The sequence below is a fragment of the Fonsecaea pedrosoi genome (assembly GCF_000835455.1).
Source record: "Fonsecaea pedrosoi CBS 271.37 unplaced genomic scaffold supercont1.7, whole genome shotgun sequence".
NCBI lineage: Eukaryota > Fungi > Ascomycota > Eurotiomycetes > Chaetothyriales > Herpotrichiellaceae > Fonsecaea > Fonsecaea pedrosoi.
Window position 1 is genome coordinate 3,239,704 of NW_013550609.1, and position 17,052 is coordinate 3,256,755.

General features: G+C 52.4%; 6 protein-coding genes across 6 annotated transcripts; 4 read left to right on the forward strand and 2 right to left on the reverse strand.

The window, feature by feature from the left end:
• Positions 1 to 168: 168 nt before the first annotated feature.
• Z517_11221 (uncharacterized protein) lies at positions 169 to 1,302 on the reverse strand (the record flags this gene model as incomplete). The annotated part of the gene is made up of 1 exon (XM_013424829.1): positions 169 to 1,302. The coding sequence occupies one exon, from the start codon at positions 1,300 to 1,302 to the stop codon at positions 169 to 171; it is 1,134 nt and encodes a 377-aa protein (XP_013280283.1).
• A 3,194-nt stretch (positions 1,303 to 4,496) lies between these two features.
• Z517_11222 (uncharacterized protein) lies at positions 4,497 to 6,978 on the forward strand (the record flags this gene model as incomplete). The annotated part of the gene is made up of 2 exons (XM_013424830.1): positions 4,497 to 4,986; positions 5,042 to 6,978. The coding sequence occupies 2 exons, from the start codon at positions 4,497 to 4,499 to the stop codon at positions 6,976 to 6,978; spliced, it is 2,427 nt and encodes an 808-aa protein (XP_013280284.1).
• Positions 6,979 to 8,385: 1,407 nt separating this feature from the next.
• Z517_11223 (uncharacterized protein) lies at positions 8,386 to 9,779 on the reverse strand (the record flags this gene model as incomplete). The annotated part of the gene is made up of 2 exons (XM_013424831.1): positions 8,386 to 8,607; positions 8,691 to 9,779. 2 exons carry the CDS (start codon positions 9,777 to 9,779, stop codon positions 8,386 to 8,388), a joined length of 1,311 nt encoding a protein of 436 aa, XP_013280285.1.
• A 425-nt stretch (positions 9,780 to 10,204) lies between these two features.
• On the forward strand, positions 10,205 to 10,637 carry Z517_11224 (uncharacterized protein; the record flags this gene model as incomplete). The annotated part of the gene is made up of 2 exons (XM_013424832.1): positions 10,205 to 10,265; positions 10,324 to 10,637. 2 exons carry the CDS (start codon positions 10,205 to 10,207, stop codon positions 10,635 to 10,637), a joined length of 375 nt encoding a protein of 124 aa, XP_013280286.1.
• Positions 10,638 to 11,416: 779 nt separating this feature from the next.
• Z517_11225 (uncharacterized protein) lies at positions 11,417 to 13,519 on the forward strand (the record flags this gene model as incomplete). The annotated part of the gene is made up of 1 exon (XM_013424833.1): positions 11,417 to 13,519. The coding sequence occupies one exon, from the start codon at positions 11,417 to 11,419 to the stop codon at positions 13,517 to 13,519; it is 2,103 nt and encodes a 700-aa protein (XP_013280287.1).
• A 355-nt stretch (positions 13,520 to 13,874) lies between these two features.
• Z517_11226 (uncharacterized protein) lies at positions 13,875 to 15,626 on the forward strand (the record flags this gene model as incomplete). Its single annotated transcript, XM_013424834.1, has 1 exon — positions 13,875 to 15,626. The coding sequence occupies one exon, from the start codon at positions 13,875 to 13,877 to the stop codon at positions 15,624 to 15,626; it is 1,752 nt and encodes a 583-aa protein (XP_013280288.1).
• Positions 15,627 to 17,052: the final 1,426 nt, after the last annotated feature.

Consider the following 17,052-nt stretch of genomic DNA (forward strand, 5'->3'; position numbering starts at 1 on the left):
TACATATATAACCAGGGAATGTAGGTGGGCAGACACGTCCAAATGTTCCATATATCTGTCCTGCACAGCCGCAGTTCTCCATCGTCCCCATAACTCCACCATCCACATGGCTTCCAGGGATATCATATATGCCAACCCCCGTCCATCTCGGCACCTATGACAAACACCTTACCAAATGGCGAGACATCGGAGCTCCAGGCTCTCCCTGGGCTCTTCATTCTCGGTTCCGGGCAGATCAACGCTGGAATGCAGGGTACCGCCGGCGGCGACGGTCTCCTTGTCGCGATTGCTGTCGAAAAGGCTAATGACCAAGACCTCCTCAGGCTCTTGCTGGCTGATAAAGTACCATTTCTGTCCCGAAGACCAGTGGGCAAGATATGATTCTGTGTCGTGTGTTTCCTTTGAGTCTGGGGAGATGCCGAGGTTGGGTGTCTTCACAATGACCGGGACATAGTCGCTCTCGAGGAAGGTACGCGCATCGCCCAGGGCGAGGGGATCACGACGGACACGCTTCAAGGGCCGCCAGATGGAGTACAGTGCCCAGCGAGGTCCCAGACCGGATTCGGCGTACTCCTCTCTCAACGATTTGCCTTGTGCCAGCAGTTTCTCCTCTGCATCGATGATGGGCTGCGCAGTGGCCGTCATGGTGGGGTGATACTTCCTCAAATGCATCCGCGCACCATTGGGGGCATAGTCCAGATGGACTTTAGGAGCAGGACTGGCACCACCGTGTTGCTTGGAAAAACCAATGAACTGGGGGAAGCCGAGTTCGAGTTCCTTCTCCTCCTGCGACTTCTCTGGCGGCTGCTGTTCTTCCTTTTGGTCCCCATGGCCTGCATGTGTAGCGAGAGCGTCCGCTTCGGACCAGATGGCGCTGCGCAATAGAAGAGCTTCAGTGATGACGGTCTTTGCGCCGGTGACTTGTTTGACCATCTCCTCCGTCTCGGGCACGTAGAGTTCCTTGAGGAGTTTGGGGTCACTCCAGCTCGCGCGGCTATAAGGGGGTGCATTCATGGTTGTGGGGTGACGGAGGGCAGTGAAACCGTGGGTATCAAGCTGAGCGGCGCCCTCCTTCGCCTTTGGCAGTTCCGCGATCGTTGGGACTGGCCGCATGTCGATAAGAGGTTGCAGTCGGACGTCACCAAACTCAGCCATAGCAGGGAGATGGAAGTTGTGAGGAGACGGGGTGGGGGTTTGACCCTCGGGAATGTAACGCAGCTTTCCATAATGCTGAGGCTCGGAAGCAGGGGGGTCGGAGGAGAGAACTTGGGTGAGGGTGGTGGTGGTTGTGGTGGTAGCCATGGTGAAAGTAGTGAGGATCGACTCGCACAAGACACGAAGATACAAGGGGAGAGAACGAGCACAAGGACAGAGATGAAGAACGAACGATTACCTTGGTGAGGGAGGGTGAAGACGGATGGCTTTATACCTATAGCATGAGTAAGACACAGGAGTGGACGCGGCGAGGCGCCTGTCAGGCATTCGTGGCGTGTGTTTGTGATAAGACGAGAAAGGCAAGAGAGAGCAGGAGGAACACGAGGAGAGCCTTGGAGTCGAGGGGTTCATGGACTGAATTGCAGTAAATGATTGATGGGATGGATCAATTTGAGTTGGGCAATTGATAACTGCGCAACTGCGCAGAGTGGTGCTCAAGTCCGCCGAGCAAATCAACCCCGCAGATCCCAACACCATCTCCGGAACAGGCAAGAGAGATATGCAAGTGCCATTGACTCTCTCAACAAAAGACACTATCTATCTTGTATGCTGAGCTCCAATATTGGATATCGTCGCCTTCTGAGGGCTCGGAGACGACGATGCTGATAATGAATACCTCGTCGCTTGATGAAGATGCCAACGACACGAAATATTGACCGCAGTCTGTCGAGGGTGAAGTGTGAAGAAGCCTCAACCTCACCAGCGCGCCACGCATCTTGATCAGATAAGGGCTGTTCACACATATTGTCAAGGGCAGCTGAGCCATTATGTCTCCAGCTCTGAGTAAGTGTTGGCTGCAAGTCATTGAGCTGGCAGGTTTCCAGGAGAGGTGCCAGACGGCAACAAAAGCTGGGTCGAAAGTTCACTGGGTGTTCCAGAACTGAACTTGTCATATGTGCTTAGCAGGTACACGAAAGGCGTTCACAGCTGCCACCAGGTATTGACGACCTCGTCATCGAACCTCGAGAAGGTGACACAGCCGTGGGAACAACATCATCCTCATACTCAGCCTGCGCCAGACAAGGCACTCATCACCCAAGTCACCAGTACCGCCAACAACAAGAGAGGAATAAGAAGTGAAATCTACCGGTCCTAAACCTTTGAAAGGTCCATGGCACTGCCCGCGTCTCGTCGCTGTCACCACTCACCGAACAACTGACATGCTCTCTTTCCCAAAGGTGGAGGAGAGACAGGCTACTAGAGATGGACCTCTAGCCCACAATCGCCCAGAGCATTGCAAACAGGTGAGCTATATCACCCGCAGCTATTTGACCAGGGGTAAGCTGCAAGCCTCCAACGCTGAAGGAGATCGCTAGCGGCCAGGGTCACGTCCAAAGGGGAAATGCTCACATGTTCGCCTCTTAGGTATAGGCCAAGGTCAACCCGTCAAGCACGAGACCCAGCGTCTCAACCCGGCCAATAGAAAAGCAGTCATTTTCCATCGGCTCTTACCAGCACAGCACGACGATTTGTCGTTTCCACTTCGAGAGGGAAACCCCTCTTCCAGACATCAGAATCCCCTCGGTAAAGCGACCCCTGCCTCGATCACCCGTACGGCACAGGGACGGATCAGATGTGATCGCACGGCTGTATCCGCCCACATGCACAGCACCTCTTGATGGTGTCGGATCAGACCCGGATACTTTCGTTAAAGACCTGATCGACGCAGGTCCCGGCAATCTTGCATAACGAGGTTTAGTGTTTGTTGAACTTTGAGAGCGGATAGATCCTGAACAACAAGATCCAAGCCTCGAGACAACGTCCACAAGTTGAAACGAGTTTTGGATAGAAAGAGAACTGTTTTGTCAGTACGGGATACAGACCTCGCTTCCACTGCGCTGCGAATGATCCTGGGGGTCAGGAGACAGAGATGAAGAGATAGCAGGGTGGGATTGAGCTTCAATTTGGCAACTGTATACTGGTCCTGTTTCACTCACTGGAACGTTGGGAACTGCGAGAGAGTTGATACAGAGGTGTTGTCCCCGCCTCGCATCGACCCTACTCGAGCTGCGGTATTTTAGCCTTGCCAGTCTTTTTTTCCCGTGTAGCACATGGCAGCGCAAAAATGCAATCCGTCGGCCAGCTCCCCATTCTGTTAGTTGTCCTTTGATCCTCTCGTAGATCTCGCCGTTATCTGGACAAGAATCCAGAACATGGGCAATTCAGGAACTGACCAAAAGTCAATCGGTGGTCGAGACACTAAATGCAGTAGGAGTGACTACCGAGCATTAGAATCCGGACAGCCGAACACCACGCGGACTGGGTATGCAGGGATGGAGCACCATAAATACCGCTATACCCGAAGTGGGCGGTGATGTATTTGCGCCTCACACCACCCGAAAAACATTTTGAGGCCGCGAAACCCTCTGGATCGAACAGCATCCTCACATGTTGCGCCAGTTGAAGTTTATCCCATCTCCTGATGTTGCGATCTTTATGTTTCTTGGCCATTCCCTTACCATCAGATCATGTCAGCGGCATGTCCCCCTGCCAGCTTCTGTGGTGACCTTGTTTCCAAAACTGCAAAAGGGCCAGCTTTGAGGCACCGTCATTCGTCCAAGCTGCCCCTCCCTCCTCCAGAAGCTCCTCCCACAGTCCTCACTCGAACGTCCCCTCGTATCCTGACATCCTTGTCCTCCTTGCATTGGCTATGTCAGGTAGCTCCGCCAGTCTTTGATCGCGTCCACGCCCATCGCCTTGAACCTTTTCCTTGAATCCATCCATCCCGCTGGGCAATGGGAAAAGAGGAGGAACAGTCAGCTTTGCTCACGGTGCAGCTCCCCTTCCAAGCATATGCTTCGGATCACTCATACCGCTTCCCACACATCCACTTGTAACCTTGTTCGGACACGTGCAGGGATTGAGCAGCTCGCATTGAATGCACTCTGATGCAACCGACTTGTGCATAACTGGAGGCGAGAGGACAAGAAAGCGAGAATGGTAAAAACATGTCGCTCATCCCCATCACAATGCTTCTCGACCGCCGCCGCTTAGATTAGCAATGGATGAATCCACGGTGCCTGCCGCTGTCCGTTACGACCGGGTTTCTTGTATGATACGTAGCATCTGTAGGCTGAAGATGTGATCATCACTGACTACTGCTATATAAACCTTCCTTCACTTCCGGCTGTCGTCACCTCGAGCTCTCTCTCCTCTCTTCACACCCTCATCTCCGTCTTGTCACCGTCCGCACACCTTGCCTTTGCCTGCGTTTCCTTCCTCATAGATTTCCCACGCAGAACCGGCCACCATCTTCTTCCTTCTCTTCCCCTCCCTCCATCATGTCTTCCACGGATGTCTCTGTCGAGAGCATCTCGCCCTTTGGCAAAGCCCGCTCGACCGTCAAGGGTGAGCCTCTCGGCAGCGACGAGCTGAAGCTCCATGATGACTATATGCGAGCCAGTCTTTATCTCTGCCTTGGCATGCTTTATCTCAAGAAGAATGCCCTGCTCAAAGAGCCACTCAAGGTCGAAGACTTGAAAGCCAGACTCCTCGGGCACTGGGGGTCCGATGCTGGTCAAGTCTTCACCTATGTCCACATGAATCGCCTTATCAAAAAGTATGATCTTGATGTTATCTTCATCTCCGGCCCCGGACACGGAGCCCCCGCGGTGATCTCTCAGGCCTATCTGGAGGGTGTCTATAGCGAAGTTTACCCGGATAAATCCGAAGATGAAGAAGGCATGCGGAAATTCTTCAAGCAGTTTTCCTTCCCTGGGGGCATCGGTAGCCATGCTACCCCTGAGACGCCTGGGAGTTTGCATGAAGGAGGTGAGTTGACCCAAACCACAGTCTCATTGCCCGCAGCAGCTGACATACTGGCCAGGTGAGCTGGGCTACAGTGTTTCACATGCCTTTGGCACCGTTTTCGACCACCCGGATCTGATCGCTCTGACCATGGTCGGTGATGGTGAGTCCGAGACTGGTCCTTTGGCCACCAGCTGGCATAGCACCAAATTCCTCAATCCCATCACCGACGGTGCTGTTCTCCCGGTTCTCCATCTCAATGGCTACAAGATCAACAACCCCACTGTCCTCGCCCGTATCAGCCACCGAGAGCTGGAGGCGCTGTTCATCGGCTACGGCTGGACTCCGTACTTCGTCGAAGGCAGTGATCCCTTGAGCATGCACCAGGCCATGGCTGCCACCTTGGAGAAGTGTGTCTTGGAGATTCGAGCCCACCAGAAGAAGGCACGCGAATCAGGAAAGGCGTTCCGACCTCTGTGGCCCATGATCGTCCTTCGAAGCCCGAAAGGCTGGACTGGCCCACGAACCGTGGATGGACACTACCTCGAAGGCTTCTGGCGAGCTCATCAAATCCCCCTGCCAGATGTGGCGTCTAGCTCCGAGCACCTGAAACTTCTTGAACAGTGGATGAAGAGCTACACCCCCGAGCAGTACTTTGGTGAGGAAGGAAAATTGGTCCCGACTCTGAAGAAGCTAGTTCCTGAGGGTAACCGGCGGATGAGTGCCAACCCTGTCGCCAATGGTGGTATCTTGAAGAAGCCACTGCTCATGCCCGACTTCCGTGAGTACAAGCTGGCCTGCGAGAAAGGAGGTATAACCGAAGCACCCAGCATGTCGAACATGGCCGTCTTCCTGCGAGACATCATTGCAAAGAACCCACACAACTTCCGTCTTTTTGGTCCCGATGAAACCGAGTCCAACAAGCTTGGCGGAGTCTACGAGGCCGGTAAGAAAGTGTGGATGGGCGAATACTTTGAAGAAGATGAAGATGGTGGCAATCTGGCTTTCAACGGTCGTGTCATGGAGATGCTCAGCGAACATACCGTCGAAGGTTGGCTCGAAGGCTACCTCCTGTCTGGGCGCCATGGATTGCTCAACAGCTACGAGCCATTCATTCACATCATCGACTCGATGGTCAACCAGCACTGCAAGTGGATTGAGAAGTGCCTCGAGGTCGAATGGCGTGCTAAGATTGCCTCTCTCAATATCCTGTTGACGGCCACCGTCTGGCGTCAAGACCACAATGGCTTCACCCATCAAGACCCCGGATTCCTGGACGTCGTCTGCAACAAGTCCCCGGAGGTTGTCCGCATCTATTTACCACCTGATGGAAACTGTCTCCTGTCGGTGATGGACCATTGCTTCCGAAGCAGCAACTACGTCAACGTCATTGTTGCCGACAAGCAGAATCACTTGCAATATCTCGACATGGACGCAGCCATCGAGCACTGCACCAAGGGTGCCGGCATCTGGGACTGGGCCTCCAACGACCAAGGACAAGAGCCCGATGTCGTCATGGCATCTTGCGGCGACGTCCCGACCATGGAATCACTGGCCGCGACGGCGTTGCTCCGAGAGTACATTCCGGAGCTCAAGATTCGCTTTGTCAATGTGGTGGATCTGTTCAAGCTGATCCCCGAGCACGACCACCCTCATGGCATGTCCCAACGAGAATTTGAGGCCATCTTCACGCCCAACAGGCCCGTCATCTTCAACTTCCACTCATACCCCTGGCTCATCCACCGTCTGACAGCCCAGCGACCCAGCCAAGCCAACCTCCACGTACGTGGCTACAACGAGAAGGGTAACATTGACACTCCTCTCGAGCTCGCCATCCGCAACCGCACCGACCGCTTCAGTCTTGCCATTGAGGCACTCGACAGAATGCCTGAGCTGGGCAACAGGGGTGCCAGCGCCCGGGAGAAGCTGCTGAGCTCACAGATCAAGTACCGCACCGCCGCGTTCAACGAGGGTATTGACCCAGAAGAGATCAGGAAGTGGGTCTGGCCCTTTTAAGTCTCTGGTCATGCGGCCTCGGGTGGCTAAACGGAAAGCAAACGAGATCGCCACGGACATAGACTTTCAGTCTGCCGATGCTGCTGCCGACGAGGGCATGAGATCTCGTACCAAAAGGCGATATGATTCATGAAACTTGATTGTGCGCGGTCGCGACTCGCAACGAAGAATGGATTGGGAGACGGAATATAATGATTAGAGTAGAGTGGTATGCACGAATGGAAGGCATGGGAAGGGAAGATTGTTTGGGCTGGACACTTTTTAGAGACAGAGAAAGGAAATTTGGTGATAATTGATTCAGCATCTGATCTTTATGACTTGATAAGACCCGGCTGGGGCTCTCAGTTCAGTTGTGCAGTGTCTATTTTCCCTGACCGCCACCACTGCAATATACGTACATGATTTGCCGCCAGTTACGTTAGAAATATATATAGATAGGGAAGACAAGACAAGACAAGAATATATTTTGTTTGACACATGCAACGCTTTAGGTGAGGAGAGGACTGTTGTGGTAGGGATGGAGGGGTGGAAGGATCGATGGATAAATGGATAGAAGGATGACGCCTCACCCTTTCGTCAGAAATACACGACTAGTAAGGTATATGGACACCATATCTATCTGTTTGCTTTGGTTCCTTTGACAAATATGAATGAAGGAAAGAGCCCCCAGCCAGTGGTGTGGAATCAGTGCTGGAACGTCCTTGATATATGGATATACAGGGTAGACGAGTGGCAGTCTGAGTGCGAGTGCAGCAAGGTATGTAGGTATGTATGAGGAGGGACTATGCGTGGGTTGGATGACAATAATAGGTACACATACAGACAACCAACACAGAGGCAAAGGACGAACCATTCAACGTCCTACATCAAATCGAATCCGCAACGACAGATATCTACCTGCCATACGGGATCTTGGACTCTTTTTCTGGTCCTGTTTTTTCTCTTTCTTCTCCCCTGCCATCTCTTCCAACCCCCCTGAACGCAGGCAGGCAGGTGAAGAAGGCTTGCGTGAGGCTGGCGAGGCTGGCAAGGGCAACCCGCACTTTTTGTTGTCCAAGGCTGTTTTTCACAGCTGTTGTTGTGACGGCCAGACATGCATGGGGTATGGTATTTGTCCAAGACAGAGTTAGTTTGTTTTTACGAGACATTGATCGTTCAAGAACATCTGATTCATGTTGCATGTTGTATTTCAGTACCGCTCACTTGCTCACTTGCGCTCCGAGGAACATGGCCAGCACGTGGAGCACAGCCCTCACTGCAAACAAGACCTGGAAAAAAAAACGCCCCTTTGCTCGTCCCTTTCTGTCCCAAGTCCCCAAAAACCGGCCAAAATGACATTTGCTAATCGTCGTCTTCGTACTTCCCTTCCATACAAAAGTTCTATCTCTTCTTCGTTCGTATGCCGCGCTATGCGCCCTCGCTTCCAAATTCGGCCGTCCATTCGGCGTTCCTCTTCAAGTCCTCTGCAGATACAGTCGGCCTGCTCGCTTTTATTGCGCGGATGAAATCCTTCACGGTTAACGGAGGTTCGAGGAGTTTTTCCGACTCGACGTCCACCCAGGTCATTTCCATCGCGCCAGGGTCGCCAGGGGAACACGGCGTAAGTTTCTCAACGCCGTCAACCACGACCTAGTTTCCGCCATCGGCGTCGATCAGCAGCTGGTCTTGGAGTGCAGAAACGATTAAGGGCTTGGGAAGGTGGTCGAACTTACCTTTTTGTAATGTGTGGCTGTTTGGATCTTCCTCACGGGCTGCATCAATGCATCTTGCACTGCAATGCTTATATCACTCCCTGAATAGCCTTCACTTAAGTCTGCCAACGTCTTGTAGTCCGCCTGTGTCATCTCGCATTTCGTATCTCCGACGGCGAGCTCAAACATCCGCATCCGTGCCGGTTTGTCCGGTAAAGAAATGTGCACTCTTCGTTGGAAACGCCGGCGGATGGCAGCATCCAACTGCCAGGGAATATTTGTAGCGCCGAGAATCAGGACACCACGGGAATCCTTTCCCACACCGTCCATTTGCACGAGAAGCTCCGTTTTGATACGTCTTGACGCTTCGGATTCGCCTTCGCCTCGAGGTCCACACAGGGCATCAACCTCGTCGATAAAGATAATTGCCGGCTTGTTTTCTCTTGCCATGTTGAAAAGTTGTTTGACCAGTCGTTCCGACTCACCCATCCATTTACTCACCAAATCCGACGAACTCACGCTGAAAAATGTGCTGTTTGCTTCTGTCGCCACGGCTTTTGCAAGGTATGATTTACCCGTACCGGGCGGCCCGTAGAGTAATATGCCTTTCCAAGGTTGTCGTTTGCCCTGGAATAGATGGGGAAATTTGATAGGTAGGATGACAGCCTCCTTTAGTGCTTCCTTTGCGCCCTCTAGGCCGGCGACGTCCTCCCATTTGACATTCGGTTTGTCTGTCAGGATCGCCCCCATTAATTGCCCACGGAGTTTCTTTGAGTCGGCATCTTCTTCATCCTTGTCTCCTGCTTCCCCCTTTCCCGCGCCGTTGACCGCTTTTCCATTTACTCCCATGGCAGCGGGCTTTTTGCGATTAGATGAGTCGTTGGTCTGGATGTGTGCTTTGAGTTTCTCAGCTCGATCCATGTATTCGCCCGCCTTTGCACGGATCATTTCCTTTGACTTTGGATTCTTTTCCCATTTCAGAGCCAGCATGAAGAGTTCAAGGGCGGCATAGTACTGTTGGTAGGCTTGTTCGTAGGAACCGGCGGTGTCAAGCTCAATGGCTTTTTTTACCGTGTCGATTGCGCGGCCGAGAAAGTCGGTGTTAGACATGTTGGGCAGAGAAGCTCTGACGCTAGATATCCGGACAAAATAGGAGTAAAACGTTCAGATAGGCGTGGTTATGGAGGTACTTCGAGCAGATGCAGTCGAGGTAAACAAGCGGCGAGGTCTTATTGATGACGGCCCGCAGGCTGCAATTGAGACGAATGAGAGGGTTCGGTGCCCCGATTCTGCACAGCTATATCAAGATCTAGGAATCGGGTCTCAGAGTCGCCTGAACGCCAGGGTAAGGAGAGCGTAGAGTCGTCACAAAAGCTGCAAAGGTGAAGGTGGGATGGAAATGGAAATGGAGATGGCGCACCGGCATTTGCCCCGCGAATCGCCCTGCGCGCTAATACGGTTTCCCATTCCAGGCACGTACAAATCTGTTACAAATCTTCTCGTCGCAATCAGATTCGCTTCGAGACCGGCACACCATGGAAGAGGACAGAAATAAGCTGCAGGCTTTGTCCGAAGCTCTGCAAAAACTCCAAGACGGTCGGATACAGAATGCCCCAGACACGCCTCTTCCGATGTTCTAACCTTTGAGCCACAGATCTACAAACCGCAGTGGAAGCACGTCAAAAACTCGAGGCGCAGCAGCAAGAAAACAAGGCTGTCCAGAAAGAGTTCACGTCCTTATCCGATGATGCGGGCATCTACAAGCTAGTCGGCCCAGTACTGCTGAAGCAGGACAAGACGGAGGCTGTAAATGCGGTCGACGGTCGGCTCGATTTCATCAACAAGGAAATAACCAGGCGGGAAGCCAGGATCAAAGAGCTGCAGGATGGAAGCGAGAAGACGAGGATCGAATTGATGCAGCTCCAACAAAAGATACAAGTGGCCGCACAGGAACAGGGCGCAGGCTGAAGAAAACAATGAACACATTCTTTGGTGCACGGGGAACCACCGAGACAGGTCTTTAACAAAGAACAGCAGCTTTGCATGCTGCATACTACTCAATACCCACTCACTACCGGAATCACGAATGACCTTCGACATCACATTTAAGACTGCGACCGCAGCAGACGTCCAGATGAACCTCGTCAAGTCGTTAAGTGGTTGCCATCACCACTCCGTCTGTGGGATGTGTCCATCCGGGAGTTCTCAGTGTATGCTTGGTAGGACGCAAAGCTCCCTCCACACTTTCCGGTGTTGTCGCTCACGCCGTGTCATCCCTAACGATATATATCAAGGCAAATCAGTTCTCTACTGGGGATGGTGAGATCGAAGGCGGACAGATATGTGGGATGCACAAAGACAAAGGGTTTTCGGGGAACAAGACCGCACGGCTGCGGTGCTCACTGGCGATAGCATATGTGCAGTGACACGAATGTAGCAGGCATTTCTACCCTACAGGATGCAAATTGTTCCAGTGTGAGACAAATCAGAAGTAGGTAGCTGTGCACCATGAAAGCCTCGTTGGCCTCGCAACGACAAGGCTGAAGAGCCGTTGAAGGCTGCGGGCAAGTGCTCCAAATATGGTTTGATTGGTGGATTTGCGGAGCGGCCTTGGCGGCTTAATTTTTCCCTTGTACTTCCAGACTTCTCAACCTGTCCTCGCGTTTTCACCTCTATATCTGTCCTTTGCGGCTCAATAATCCCTCCCAAGAACCAGCGTTGCTCAACACCGGTTGGGCCTTTTCAAAATGCCTCGCGAGGTCAAAAAGCGGGGAAGGCGACAGCAGGAGAAAGAGGGAAAGAGATCTGCAAAGCGCCTCAAAATCGAAGATACCCGTGACGAAGAAATCCCAGGTGAAGCTGTGGTGGAGGGCGATGCTGGGGATGACTACATCGGTTTCAGTATCGAGAGGCCGCAAGGAATACAGGAGCCGCCAGAAGAAACCGAGTTTCACGGACTCCTGACCCCCGAAGAACAAGAGTATTACGCCAACGTAAACACGAAAATCGTCGCAAACGATTTCGAATCCCCAGAAGATCGGGTCACTTTTCTCGAGGCCGTGCACGGAGAGACTGAAGGCAAAGAAATGAAGGTGGCGTCTAGTCAATCTTGTTCAAGGTATCTGGAGAAGATCATCAAGTTGTCAACTCCTGAACAGTTGCGACATCTTTTTAGCAAATTTCTTGGAAACCTGACCTATCTTGTCCGTCATCGATTTGGAAGTCATTGTTGTGAGACGCTTTTTCTAGAGGCGGCGAAGCATGTTGGAAGGGAGCCTCAGGTCGATAAAGCCGACGAGACTGGCTTGATGTCCATGGAAGGCCTGTTTCTCGGTGCTACAGAGGAGCTCGAACCAAACATGGGGTTTCTACTCACTGACAGGTTCGCTTCTCACACCATTCGAGTGTTATTCCTCATCCTCTCGGGCCTATCCTTAGAGGACGATTCGCTTAAGGCGATGGTTGCGAGTAAAAGGAAGGAAAATCTGGCCGCACCAGTCGAGAAAGAACCCGGAGCATCTGGGAGCAAACGGGTCGTACCGAAAAGTTTCCGCAACGCCCTTGACAAGTTAATCAAGAGTGCAATTTCAGCGCTGGACACGACCTATCTGAGAGCATTAGCTACACAGCCGACTGGCAATCCTGTCTTACAGTTGCTCCTACGTGTGGAACTCTCGACGTCCGGCAAGAACAAGACAGCAGAGGAGAACTCGGTCTTTCGAAGATTGTTGCCAGACGAAGAGCTAGAGGAGGAGTCTGAGAGCGCCAAATTCATATCTGGACTCATTTATGATCCGACCGGCTCACATTTGGTCGAGATTCTGGTCAAGCAACTCCCTGGCAAAACATTCAAAAAGCTTTACAAGAATGTTCTGAAGCCCCGTCTCGGCAGCATTTCGAAAAATGACACAGCAAGTTATGTTGCCATGAGGATTCTTGAACGGCTGGGGAAAGACGACATCGATGAAGCTAAAAGCTTGATTTTAGCAGAGCTGCCAATCCTCATTTCTAGGCGGAGGACCGGCCTAATCAGAGTCTTGATTGAACGATGTGCTTTGCGAGGCGTGGACCTACAGGACGTATTGGATGTGATTAGGTCTGAATACACCGCTGACGGAAACGAGTTCCTACCCAATCTTCTCGGCCTCCATGCGGTCGAAGCTGGAGAACAGCCCCAAGACCGCGACGGGAAGAAGGGCGCAGAGACGTCAACCACAAAGACTGATGTCCATGGCTCTCTCTTGGCCCAGACAATGCTCAAAACTCCGAAAACCTGCACCCTTGTGCAGAACAGCATGTTGGCACTGGACGTCAAAGTGCTGATGGCGATGTCGCGGGATCCAGCTTCCTCGCGCGTTGTACAATCTGCCTTGTCTCCGACAGAATCCAACATGCAATTTAGACGAGAATTTGTCCCTCGTTTCTACGGACACATCGGCGAACTAGCGCAAGACCTTGTTGGCTCTTACGTGGCTGATACCCTCTGGTCAGCCACTGACGGGCTTCATTTCATGAAAGAGCGACTCGCCGGAGAACTCGCCAGCAATGAAAGTCAACTTCGAGAGTCACCCTTTGGCCGAAACGTTTGGAAGAACTGGGCGATGGACTTGTACCATCGACGGCCTGCCGAGTGGCGCAGTCTTGCCAAGGGCCACCACCAGAGCCACAGCACATTGGCTGCGCCGTCGAAGGAAGCATCGGTGCCAGAGAAGAAGAAAACGGCGATCGAGCTCGCGCGAGAACGGCATTCTCAAAAGTTCAAGTCACACAACGCCAAGAATAGCCGTACTCCTGCGAGCTCCGCGAACGCTACCCCCGTGGTTCGAACCACCAACGCCTTAAGAGCCTGAGGGAATAGAGAGGGGATGAGAAGATGGACAGAGGTCAACGACGTTCGCGAAAAGCCGGCATCTATTTTCTGCAGGATCCCTTGGCCCTCAGCCTCGTCTCCACCAGAATTGCGTCATTCGGAAAACCGCACCACCAAATACCACAAGCGAGGCTCAGCAGAATTTTTCCCCTGGCGGCTCAATTGCAGTTTTTTTCTGCAGACTTTATCTCGGCAAACCGGTTATTGGGATTAGACAACATAGATTTCCTTTCTTCGTTGGCTGTTCATATCCCCTGTATGATTTTTTGGGCTTTGACTATCTGTGCACCCAAGCTCACCCCTGGAATGTTTATGTTGATACAAGGTTGGTGAGCATGTCTGACCATTCGTTAAAAAGCAGCGTCAACGGCCTGACCTCAAACAATGCACGGCCCAGTGACCCTATTTCACAAAAGTCCAATGGCATAAACCATGACAGCGCCAATGACACTTTTGCGTCTCGAGCTGATGAATTGCAAACCCTCCTCGCGTCTGTCCTGGACCAGCTCATCCCCTTTGTTCGACAAGCCGACTCTGAGCGCAAAGCCCACCAACTGCACCGAGCTGTACCTATATCCCCTCTTGTTGAGTCACATTCTCCTTCAGATTTGCTCTCCATCTTGACCTCCGACGGTACCCTGTGCCTGCCTTCTCGGGGTACGGGCCAACATGGACTGGTTAGTTCTCTGTCTTCGATATTGAAATACAGCGTCAATACCTCTGCTCCCGGGTTTCTTGACAAACTCTACTCCGCCCCCTTGCCTCCTGGGATAGCGGCAGAATTGATTCTCAGCGTCCTCAACACAAATTTGCATGTGTACCAGGTTTCTCCCGTCCTTTCACTCGTGGAGACTTATACCACGAGAGCTCTCGCGGCAATGTTCGGCTTCACGGGCCCGAGGGCTGGAGGGATCAATGTTCAGGGCGGAAGCGCGAGCAACATGACCAGTATCGTTATTGCGCGGAACACGCTGTATCCGGAAACGAAGCTGTTCGGGAACCACGCCGGAGGGAGAGAGTTGGTGATGTTCACTTCCGAGCACGGGCATTATAGCATCGAAAAGGCCGCCCAACAATGTGGCTTTGGTTCCGAAAGCGTCATTTCCGTGCCTGTCGATCCGGTGTCTGGAGAGATGGATCCGGGGGCTTTTGAGTCCCTGATCGTGCGGGAGAAGGGGAAAGGGAAAACTCCATTCTACGTCAACGCCACTGCGGGAACAACGGTCCTGGGATCATTTGATCCCTTTAGCGCTATCGCGGGGATTGCCAGGAAACACGGGCTGTGGATGCACATCGACGGCGCCTGGGGCGGAAGCTTCATCTTCTCTGAGAGCCTGCGTCGGACGCGGTTGAAGGGGTGTGATCTCGCAGACAGCATCGCCATCAACCCGCACAAAATGCTGGGCGTCCCAGTGACGTGCAGCTTTCTCCTGCTTAAGGATCTCAAGAATGCTCACGCGGCGAATACTCTGCGGGCGGGGTACTTGTTCCACGACGAGGACCACAGCGGGTCGGAGCAGTCGGGACTGAACGGCCACGAGCAAACACAGTCGCTTGACGACGATTGGACCCCGCCCAACGACCTCGCCGACCTCACCCTCCAGTGCGGACGTCGGGGAGACAGTCTGAAGCTCTTCCTCTCCTGGCAATACTATGGGACACTGGGGTACTCGTCCAAGATCGAGGATGCCTACGCGGTTGCTTGTTACCTGGCCGACCTTGTCGAGCAGAGCCCCGATTTACTGCTCGTTAGCACGAACCCTCCGCCTTGTCTACAGGTGTGTTTCTACTTCGCCCCAGGGGGCAAACTGGTCCACGACCTGAGCAACGACAGCCGTGTCGTCAACGGCAGCAAACGCCACGAGGCCGAAAGTGTCGGCAAGCGCAACTCGGCGATAACAAGCCGAATCACTCGCTCTCTGGTTTCTCGAGGCTTCATGGTCGACTACGCGCCGGCATTGGGTCACGAGGTCGAGAAGGGCGCGTTTTTCCGCGCTGTCATAAATATTTCCACCGCGAGGGAGACGGCCCAGAGGTTGGTCGAGGAGGTCACCCTCGCGGGACGGGAGGAAATGTCTATCAATTAGATTGTCGCAAACGGCCCAACTATAGAAGCAGTCATCCTTACAAACCTACTGTATTTGACAGCCTTGCGGACGAAGCCCTTGCGAGGCGACAGCTTGGCGTGGCGAGGCTTGCGAGATGACCAAAATACAAGAAATCTATGATGAAGGAAAGCCATTGGTACCGAAAGGTTGTTTTCATGTGAACGGAATCCTCGGACCTGCAAAAGGCACTATAGTGTGACGAGCAGGGAAAACGTTACTCCTGCATAAAGTCATTTGCGCTAGCATAATCTTCAAATAAGCATATTTCTCTTCTAGAACGCCGGATTAACACCGCTATTTACAGGAAAGAACCTGTAACTTTGTACCTACTACTGATTAAAATGCCCAGAGCTAGGTAGCGTAGGTACTCAGGGTATGAATCGCCGATTATAAACACAATCTTGAACAGAGCAAAGCCTTGGTATGCGGAGCCTCGCCCCCCCCCTGTCGCGAGGTATAAAAATGAAATCTATTCCCACAACCCTTAGTGACATGTTTGTGTCTAGTCTTTCGGACGATGGATCTGGAATCGCGATGACGCCAGGGTGAGAATACAAGTAGGCAAGGGCTTGGAAATGTCCTTTTGACCTTGTGGAATGCCAGTCCATCATTGATGGCGCGGGGTGGTTTTGTTTAGCTACAACACTGTGCCCTTCTTTCCCACCGCTGTCTCTCAGCAGTGTTGCACAGCTCCATGTTCTCTGTGTGTGGCAACAACCAGATTGACCCATATATGTATATATATGCATACCTAGGGATGCAAGGCGAAGGCAAAGGCAAAATGCAGGGAGGGGGAAAATGGAGATATGCATGTTCTTGTTATTGCTCTCCCTACCCTTCCTTCTTACTGTAGTTCGTCCTCCCCTCTTTTCCCCTTTGTCGGGCCCCTTGTTCTAAAGCCTCGCGCCGGGATATGACGTGGAAACCCGCCCTCACACCAGTGCTTGCGGATGATAATTGTATGCTTGTGCACTCTGACTGTTCATCACTCCCAAACTATGAGATGATGAGATGACGAGTAAAAGTTGCATGTGGTTCGCTGTTCTGTTCGATAGAGACAGGCTCCAGTCCCTAGGCGGTGTCACATCTAGAGCCTTGCGCAAGACAAGACCAACAACTCCCAATTCCTAGGGATTCATTAAAGAATATGAACAATCAAAATGACGCTTGATCAATTCAACATTTTCCCTTTCAACAAACTAGCCTACAATGTTGTCTGTATCTAGGTACGCGTTCTGCACCAGGATCGAGGTAGCCCGGTAAGTAAGCTCTTTGTTCCTTTGCGTGTGTTGTTCCTCCTTCCCTCTCTAGTAAGGAGAGAAAAGGACACCTGCAGAGGAACCGCTTGACAACGCTTGAACCCTTGCCTCTTCTCCTTCCCTCTCCCCATTTCGTTGTGCCATGG